Here is a 10,326-nt window from a genome sequence, read left to right as displayed (position 1 = left end):
TGTGTGTGTGTGTGTGTGTGTGTGTGTGTGTGTGTGTGTGTGTGTACAAGGATTTTTTTTTAAACATTTTGAGCTTTCCTTTTCGTTAGAGGCCCAGAAATTTAACCCTAATGAATTCCAGATGTTTTTCTGCGTTCCTCAGCAGTCCAAGTTTTAAGTGTCTCATGGGCCCTGTCATGGAGGTGGCCTGGCTGGTCCTGTTGCAATGTACAGCCAAGATCTGTGTAGCTATTGTCCTCCCGCTTCACTCTGCCTAGCCATCTGTACAGGTGGCTGTTGACCATCTACATAGAGGATTCTTCCAGAAAGTTCCATGGGGCTGACAAAGGCCTGGTTTACTGAGGCATGTCAAGACCCGTTTGTATTCCAGAACCTTTCTGCCTTTCCTGGGGCTTCACTCAGGTAGAGGACACCATTTTTTGTGTTGCTCTTTAGTCCCACCAACCTCCCGTGGGGACAAGAACTTTCTTCCTCGGGGATCTGTCCTCCCTCCCACCCCTCTCAAATCTTGTTAATAGATCTAGCCTTTCTATCTAAAGTCTGATCTAGAGACTCTCTAGTAGGAAAGGACCCCCTCTTCTGATTCCTCTTATACAGTCTCTTCCTTTGAAACAGGGCCTCTTTGTGTAGCCCTGGCTGTCCCGGACCTCTCTATGTAGACCAGACTGGCCAAGAACTCACAGAAACCACCCCGTTTCTGCCTCTCAAGTGACGGATTTAAAGGCGTTCACCAGAACGCCCAGTTTTACAACCTTTAAAACATTGTTTTCTTCCGACTCTATTTTTATTTTCTGTATGGAGGGGTTTCTACCTGAATGTGTATATCTGTGTACCTCGTGCATGCAGTACCTACAGAGGCCAGAAGAGGGCATCAGATTGCCTGGAACTGGAGTTACAGAAGGCTGTGAGCCACTGGGTGGGTGCTGGGAACAGAACCTGGGGCCCTCTGGTAGAGCAGCCAGAGTTCTTAAACACTGAGCCATCTCTACAACCTCACTTAGGTAGTCTTTACTGAGGAGGAGATAAAGGCGAAATGTGATAGAATACGTGGGGAATAGTGGGAGCACGAAGACAGCAATAATAAATAACTAAAAAACATTATTGTATATGCAAGCGCCCAAAGCCAGCTGTCTCTTTCCCCATGCATTTCATATTCCTGCATGAGTCTTAAGAAAAGTTATTCCTAATCTGTATAAAATATACATACATTATAATATACTGGATATTTTTTCATATCAGAAGTATTATAAGGACACACTTATTCCCCCCCGCCTTTTTGTGCCACACAAAATATAAGTACATGAGAGAAAATGTGGCACCAACTTGGATCCATGTTTTCTGACGTGCACGGCTTTTCACTTACCATTTATTTACTACCTTGCTGTTACCTTTGCTGTTAGAACACAAGGCAGTTTCTTTGCAGAATTAAGACCGGACTCTAAAGAACTTAAGTACTTCCCCAGTGTTGGAACTTTAGAACTGTAGATTTCAGAGAGCCAATGAAACCCAAGGAGACCTGGTTCTAGAAGAGAAAACAAAGAGTTCCTTCCCTGTCTGCCATCAAGAAGACAAGATGTGCAAGCCCTTTCTAGGGGAAAACGCTGTCTTAGCAGATCAGAGCCGACAGAGGTGTTTGGAGCAATTAGGCCTCAGAAGCCATTAACACAGTGTGCTCAAATCCCCTGGTGGCAGGTACGTTTTGGACGATGAATACATCAGTTCTTCTGGAGCTAAGTTCCCAGTCAAGTGGTGCCCGCCTGAAGTCTTTCATTTCAACAAGTACAGTAGCAAGTCTGACGTCTGGTCTTTTGGTGAGTGCATTTGCTGTAGCTAGATTTGCTACAAAGGCGGCCTTCTCTTTTCATCTCTCGCTTGTTTGTTTTTTGATAAGGTATAGCATTCTTTATAAGACTTGGAATTGCTTTGGCGTCCGGAGTCAGGCACCTCCCCCCCCCCCCCAGCTCTGCTCTCTTGGTCTTTTCCTTCCCCAACAAGCTCTTGCCACGTAGAAGGCAAATACAGCCAAAACTCCCATCCTGCAGAAAGGCTCTGTGTCACCACAGAGTTTCCAATGTGTTTAATAAACTCACTTGTTTAGTTATGCAGACGCTCATCTGTTTTCCAGCTTGACAATTTGAACTTAACAACTGGTTTAGGAAATATAGCCCACACCCTTCACCTTATACTCTCAAGGCTTATGGGATTAGCAACCTTGGCATTTTGGGATCCTTGCACCTTGGCTTTCCAAGGCAGGCGGGTGGAGGAGATTTACCTTGGCTCCTGAGGGTGGAGGAGATTAACGCCTTGCAATTTGAATGAATCCCTTGTCTTGGTTCCAAGTGACTCTTGTGTTTGCATGTTTTCTTTGCAGGAGTTTTAATGTGGGAAGTTTTTACAGAAGGAAAAATGCCTTTTGAAAATAAGTCAAATTTGCAAGTGGTGGAAGCCATTTCTCAAGGCTTCCGGCTGTACCGTCCTCACCTGGCCCCCATGTCCATATACAGAGTGATGTACAGTTGCTGGCATGAGGTAGGTGTCCCTTATTAGGGTCTGTACCATGGCAGCAAAAACTGCCTGTTTGCTGGTACACCCTGAGAGTCAGCGCATCACTTCTCTTGTGACGCCCCTCACCCTGAGCCTTGTCTCCTTTCCAAGCCTTGTCTGTCTGAGATTGGTTCTTGCAGAGACTGGATGTTTCTAGAGCCTCTTGATTAGATGATCCATTATCTTGAAGAACTGGGTGACGGAATTAAGGAGAGAATCTGGTTTGTTGAACTTGCCCACAGAATATGGAGGCTGCTGTTCTATTTACTGCACTTTACTTCTGTTCACTTCCACTGTCAAGGCTAAAAGTAACGGGTTTCATCTCTCCCTGGCATGTAAGACTCCTCCTGGTAGCGAGATTAAACCAGAATAGAAACCAAAGGCAGACTGTGCTGGGAGGCACCACTAGGGAAACCATCACTTAGGAGTTGCTCTTTTTGTTGAAATGCCAAGATGAAGAATGAAGCCAGGGGGGTGGGTTGCTGTCTCCCCTCCCCTCTCCTTTTCTGGGCATCTATTCAACAACCCTCCTGCTCTCATCAGACTGTGAGTGTTGAGAGCTCTGCTTGGTAGCTAGCAGGCTTAGCCCAGAAACATCACAGCTTGGTGGTGGTGGTGGTGGTGGTGGTGGTGGTGGTGGTGGTGGTGGTGGGGTGTCTCCTGCTGCCTGAAACACAAACGAACTCACATGCATCGTTTGATTCCCACTCCACAAACACTGCGAAAACCAGTATTTCAAGAGTGATGGGATTGTTCATATTCCAGAGAAGTATTTCATTTAGGATGATCCCAGTGTATGCAGATAGACACGATTAGCTGTTCTACAAGGAATCACAAAAGACCTGAGACTATCACGTAAACTGTCAGTGGCAACAGGGGTAATGTCTTTCCCATCACAATGTAAATAGCTTAGGTCATACAGATAGTGGCTGTGGTGGTCTTGACTTAGAATTTTCCAACTTTATAATGCCATATTTGGAGCCTCAAACGTTGATCTTTTCCTGGGAAAATAGTATCAAGTAGGAGCCTCTCCTGGGATGTTGGGAAGGAGGCCACACTTCCAGGCAACCGCAGGTCACAAGATCGAACACATGATTACCGCAGATGTTGCTAAGCTGTGGTTTCTGGTAGAGTATTTGCATACAATGCATCTTTAGCTTATGACATTTTAAACTTAGAATGGGTTTATTAGGATATGACTGTGTCCCAAGTCCTGGAGCATTAATAAGCAGGCACATGTGCACAGAACAGCGTGATCTTACATATTATTTATGAGCTAGAGAGGAAGAGTCGTAAACTGGAAGATCACAGAAGGAACAAGGAAATGGTCTCTAATTGCAGTCAGAAAATTTACTCAAACAATGATGCACGCACATTGAGACAAAGCTCCATTTATTTTTTCCTAGTTCCAACTCTGCCATAGCTATTTTTTTTCTTGTAGAGGGTAAGTGAGTAAAATTTAATTAATTATGGAAGTCTAATAACCTAAGTCTAGCCCTGAGGCTCAAGGATGGCCAACCTAACTGTATAGAAGTACACTGATGTGTATAGTTTGGGACTAGGTATCTATTTGTTTGAATGGCTTCCTTAAACTGGCTGTTTTTGATCGTGAGATCATTGGAATAACGTGAATTTACTATTTAAATAAAAAAAAAAAAAGATTGTGTTATCATTGATAAACACGGCAGAGATTCCACCAGTTGAGCCTGACCCTTCCTGAAAGGCCCTGTGATTTATTCCTGGGTCCTTACCAAGGCTTAGGATGCACTCACATTGTCTTCTGCCTGCCCCACCCCCTCTTACTCCGTGCAGTGAGTAGCTCTAACTCCTGCAGGTTCCAAAGATGCCAACAGAGCCATGTCTTTCCCGAGGTGGACAGAGCCAAAGCACATTGCACAGTAACACAGGGAGAGGAGCTCTCATCTCTGCTTCCGAGGCCAAAGATTTGGTTGACTATGCTTCAGGATCTACAGGGTTCCTGGAGAAGATTCGGAGATGGGCCTTTTGCTTTCTGTGTGAAACCTTTCCTGCTAGAGGGGACCAGCATAGCAAGCCAGTACTGATGCGGAATTGGGGACCTCACACTCTGAATCCCCATCATTTTCCAGATGAAATTTCTGTCGGGGTAGAAATATCCTGTATGTTCTCTGTCCACATTAGACCCCTCTGGCTCCAGAGGATTTGAAAAGTGGCTGGTGTGATTGGAGAACCAAGTTGAAATACTTATTCCTCTTACATTTATTTACATAGCCGCAGGTCACTGCCATTTATCACACTGGCCGTTTTATCTGTACCTCGCGCTGTGTGTTAGCCAAGGTATGGTGTTCTTCACTTTGTGCAGAACCAGCATGGGCTGAGCTCCCTGCCTGTTCCACAGCTGCTGTCTGGGTGAGAAGCAAGCTGCGCTCATCAGCTCTCTCTCCATTTTCCAGAGCCCTAAAGGCCGTCCGACATTTGCTGAGCTGCTTCAGGTTCTCTCGGAGATCGCAGAAATGTGGTGACCTTAAATGCAATGCCAGCTCGCAGGTGACCTTAAATGGAATGCCAGCCCACAGGGTCAACTTACAAAACAGTCACAAGGTGAAATCACGGGGCATCGCACGGATGGGGAGTATCTCCACTAGGGTTGTTGACTCTTGGCAATGAAGCAAAGGTCACAGGCTTGTCACACTGATTTCATTGCAAAATAGTCTGATAGTCTTTGTACAGGTGTGAGAGGGACTTCTGAACTACACTTATGAGTACACTCCACACCAGCCTTCCAAATGGCTTCTTTATGATAGGCACCTTCAGGTCCCTTAAGTATATAGAGACCCCTGATTCTTCATAAGGCCGAGGCAACTTCATTCTTGAGCACTGACATTTGTCTCTGGAGTGGTCCATGCAGAGAGGGGAAAAAAAAAATTAAATTCTGCCAACTCATGAAATGAAGAAACCTTCCCAACAGTTTAATGTTGGGGCTGTATAAATGTTTATAGAAAACATAGCTTTGGAAACCTATGTGAACATTCTGGAAATGTCTTTTATAATCGTGCCATGTGTTATTTAATAAACTCTCCTGATTATTGTGGGACCTCAGTTTTTGCATTCTAGTTTTTAAACGCTGTTTAAAATCTGAACCAAAGCACCCTTTGAGCATATCTTGATGAAGTTTCTATTTCTAAATGCTATCTGTTATCAGGGAAATCCAGAGCCTACTTTCAGTTTTGATAGTTCACCCTCTGTATATGTGATAGCCAACCTTTAGTTCTGAGTTCATCCTCTGTACATGTGAGACAGTAACCTAAGACACCTCCTTCCATCATAACAACTGTCTCTGGTTCTTTCTGGAAGATGTCTTATTCTATCCAAATAAGGAGGCCACAAAAAGGTGTCCAGATGTGACGTTAAGCAAATGAAACAATCTACAGTCACAGTTAAATCCTAGTTTATCTCAGTGTGGTGGCACACTCCTTTGTTTGTTTGTTTGTTTGTTTACATCTTTCTAATGCCCTCCTCCCGGTCACCCCGTCCCACAATCCTTCCCCCCCCTCCCATTCTCTCCTCTGGGTGGGTGGGAACCCCTTGGGTATCCCTCCCAACGCTGGCACTTCAAGTCTCTGTAAGGTTAGGTGCTTCCTCTCCCACTGAGGCCGAACAAGGCCAGCAAGAACATATCCCATGTACAGACAGCAGCTTTTGGGGCAGCCCCCTCCAGTTGTTCAGGACCCACATGAAGACCAAGCTGCACATCTGCTACATATGAGCAGAGAGGCCTAGGTCCCAGTAGTACTGGTCCTTTAGTCCCAGTACCTGAGGCGGAGGAAGAAGGATCTCTGTGAGTTCTAGGATAGCCTGATTTACATAGCTAGTTTCAGGACGGCTCTTAGTTTAATCTGATAGTCTTAGTGGGAATTGACTGGAAATTGATTTTTATTATTTTCAAGTGCTTCAGAAACCCCATGAGAAGAACACTGTTTAAACTACAAGCCTGATTACAGGGAACTTATTTTGGTAGGACCCCATTATTTATACACTGTCCCTCCCTGCTGGGTGGTTAGAAGGGAACATACTTCATGTTCATGTTTTCACTCTATGCTGCTAGTGGCCTTTCTTTTGTTTATTTTTAAAAATGTATCCTAATTACAGTTTCCTCNTGCCAGTTCCTGTCCACCTCCCCCCTCCAGATCCACCCCTTTCTGTCTCTCATTAGAAAAGTACAGGCTTCTAAGAGATGACAGATAAATAAGACAAAGGAAAATAGAATAAGAGAAAACAAAAACTTCACTGTCACGTGGAAGTTGGACAAGGCAACCCAACAGAAGGAAAACAGGCCTCAGGAGAAAGCACAAGAATCAGAGTCCCACATGGTCACACAGCCAGGAGTCCCACGAACACTGTAATATAAACGCAGAGGACCTGGAGCAGACCCGTGTTGGCCCAGTGCCTGCTGCTTCTGTCTCTATGAACTCACATGGCCTTTTCTCAGTTGATTTAGAGCGCTGTGTTCTGGTATCCTCCATCCCCTTGCTTCCCACACTCTTTCTGTCTCCTCTTCTGTGGGGTTCCCTGCTCCCAGGAGAGAGATTGGATGGAGACGTCCCATTTAGAGCTGTGTATTCCAAGGTCTCGTTCTCTGTGTAATGTCTGGCTGAGGGTGGGTCTCTATCTGTTCACATCTGCACCAGGAGGAAGCGTCTCTGATGCTGTCTGAACAAGGCACTGATCTATGAGAATAGCAGAATAGCATTAGGCGTCTTTTTATTATTAATTTTTTTTTTTGAGCTGGTAGTATTTGGTTTTACCCTAATTTTCGGGGCTATGTAGTCTTTGGTTCTGGTCATCACGCAGTATTCTAGCTGTCTCTCCCTGTATTCCCTCCCTCAACCCCATCCCCTCTCCCCACTCCACCTGATCCACGGTAACCTACTCTACCCATAAAATCCATTCAGTTTCCCATTCCCAGAGATATCCATGTGTCTCCCCCAACCTCCCAGCCCAGTCCCTTCCTCTATACCTAACCCCTCTGGGTCTATGGATTGTAGCTTGGTTATCATTTAGTTAATGGCTAATATTCCCACATAAGTGAATATATATTGTATTTATCTTTCTGGGTCTGAATCACCTCACTCAGAATGATTTTTTTTTCTAGTTCCATCCATTTGCTGTAAATTTCATGATGTCACTGTTTTTAACAACCGAGTAATACTCCATTGTGTAAATGTACCATTTTCATTTTAGACCATTCTTCTGTTGAGTGGCATCTAGGTTGTTTCTGGTTTCTGACTATTATAGATAGAGCAGCAATGGACATGGTGTAGCAAGTGTCCTTGTGCTATGCCCAAGAGCATTATAGCTGGATTTTGAGATAGATTGATTCCCAATTTTCTGAGGAACTTACAAACTGTTTTCCTTTCTGGCTGTGCAAGTTTACATTCCCATAAGAGACAGTTAATCTAGCACCAGCTTTTTGTAGTTGTTTTATAGAAGGATACCTGCCAAAGAATAGGGCACAACCTCTTGTCTCTGTGAATGGCCACCCTGTCTCCATGAAACTAACCCACGCTCACCCTCACCTGCCCAGAGAACATGAGTGATTGCTGGTGTTGGACTCAATGTCATGTGCAGTTCACCTTGATTCTAGAAATCCCCTTCCTTGGCTTCCTGATGTAGATGTGAACAGATACAGAGACCCACCCTCAGCCAGACATTACACAGAGAACGAGACTTTGGAATACACAGCTCTAAATGGGACATCTCCATCCAATCTCTCTCCTGAGAACAGGGGACTCCACAGAAGAGGAGACAGAAAGAGCATGGGAACCAAGGGGATGGAGGATACCAGGAGAACGTGGTCCCCTAAATCAACTGAGAAAAGGCCATATGAATTCATATAGACACGGGTCTGCTCCAGGTCCTCTGCGTTTATATTACAGTGTTCATGGGACTCCTGGCTGTGTGACCATGTGGGACTCTGATTCTTGTGCTTTCTCCTGAGGCCTGTTTTCCTTCTGTTGGGTTGCCTTGTCCAACTTCCACGTGACAGTGAAGTTTTTGTTTTCTCTTATTCTATTTTCCTTTGTCTTATTTATCTGTCATCTCTTAGAAGCCTGTACTTTTCTAATGAGAGACAGAAAGGGGNGGATCTGGAGGGGGGAGGTGGACAGGAACTGGCANGAGGAAACTGTAATTAGGATACATTTTTAAAAATAAACAAAAGAAAGGCCACTAGCAGCATAGAGTGAAAACATGAACATGAAGTATGTTCCCTTCCAACCACCCAGCAGGGAGGGACAGTATATAAATAATGGGTTCCTACCGAGTAAGTTCCCTGTAAAAAATATCATGTAGGTCAACAGTTCACCAGACTCCAGCCCTCCTGTTACCTAACACGACTTAGGATTCACAATATATAACACAGACATGGGGTCAGGCACCCAACATTACAATTTTATCTTAACTTCTTAACAGGGATCACTTATGAAGACCAAGGCTGGGAGTACGTAAACCGAAAGTCCCCTTAAGTAACCTCTAGGTCGTAGAGAAACATGTATTGGCTTGCCATGGTAACCTTGACTCTGACATACATAAGTACACAGAGCTGGGAATTTAGCTAAAAAAACCAAAACAAAACAGCATATGCGGATCATGTATGAAATCCCCTGTTCAATTCCCAGTGCTGCAGAAGACTGAAAGTTATTTTTTCTTTAAAAATGTATTGGGGCTGGGGAGATGGCTCAGCAGTTAAGAGCACTTGCTGCACTTCCAGAGGTTCTGGGTTCAGTCCCCAGCAACCACATGATGGCTCACCACCATCTGTAATGTGATCCGATGCCCTCTTTTGTCAGGTTGACATACATGTGAATAGACTGCTTATATGTGTAAACAAATAAATCTTTAAATTTTTATTGGTTTTTCATAGATCATATGTTGAGCGTACCTTCCCCTATCACAACTCCTTCCCAGATGTCCTCACTTCCTCGCCCACTCCCCATTCAACTTGACACAATGTGTAGATAGTCTTACTAATATTCATACGTCGCAGACATATGTGTAGCCAGATGCAGGCCAAGAAGTCATATTCCCCAAAATCTCAAGCAATTTGCTCTCCCTATCTAAATCACTAACCTCAGAGTTTTTATTTGTTTGTTTGTTTGATTGATTGATTATTTAATTGGAGTTAGAGACTCTCTATGAAGTCTTTGCTGTCCTGGAATTCACTATGTAGACCAGGCTGGCCTTGAACTCACAAAGATCTTCCTGCCTCTGCCTTCAGAATTCTGAGATTAGAGACATGTGCTACCGAACTGGGCAATATATAGTTTTAATACCATGATCTCTAATACCAAGGATTAGTGTGTGCTATCTCTGTGTTTATATGAATGGGATCTTATAGCGAGTACTCTTTGGTACCTGGCTTCTGTTACTAACTTATATATATTTTTGGTCTATCTGTGAGTTACATCTCATTTTATTGTCTATTTCTGCATTGACTTACATTATATAGCCATTCCACTTCTCAGTTCTACTTTTTTTTTTTTTTTTTTTTGGCTATTTGCACTTCCTCTAACTTTTAAATTACTAAGATTTTGTTGTTGTTGTTGTTGTTGTTGTCTTTTAGAGAAAATATGTCTATATTTTTGTTAGGCATATGTCAAGGAGTGGCACTTCAGAGCCAAAGCCATCTGCACATTTAGCCTTCCTAGCATGTTAAGCAGTGTTCATACCTGAAGATGCCAAGGATACAAGAAGCAGGCATGCTTGAGGGTTCCACTCACTCCATATCCTCAGCTACACTGGGCC

At 44.0% G+C, this 10,326-nt stretch overlaps 1 protein-coding gene across 4 annotated transcripts in view; it reads left to right on the top strand.

Moving 5' to 3' along the window:
• The window catches only part of Txk (TXK tyrosine kinase), a 54,167-nt gene extending 48,551 nt beyond the window's left edge, over positions 1–5,616 (top strand). The window contains exons 12-14 of one of the 4 annotated variants that reach the window (XM_021210745.1): positions 1,693–1,811; positions 2,372–2,529; positions 4,977–5,616. In XM_021210745.1, the coding sequence (XP_021066404.1) occupies positions 1,693–1,811; positions 2,372–2,529; positions 4,977–5,045 (346 nt within the window). In that variant the 3' untranslated portion in view covers positions 5,046–5,616. The remainder of the gene's footprint in view (positions 1–1,692; positions 1,812–2,371; positions 2,530–4,976) is intronic. The other 3 variants (XM_021210746.1, XM_021210743.1, XM_021210747.1) reach the window with 3 other exon arrangements.
• Positions 5,617–10,326: the final 4,710 nt, after the last annotated feature.

Source organism: Mus pahari, chromosome 13 (genome assembly GCF_900095145.1).
Source record: "Mus pahari chromosome 13, PAHARI_EIJ_v1.1, whole genome shotgun sequence".
Lineage (NCBI taxonomy): Eukaryota > Metazoa > Chordata > Mammalia > Rodentia > Muridae > Mus > Mus pahari.
The sequence above is the reverse complement of the archived record's forward strand: the minus strand, read 5'-3'. Positions and strand labels throughout refer to the sequence as shown.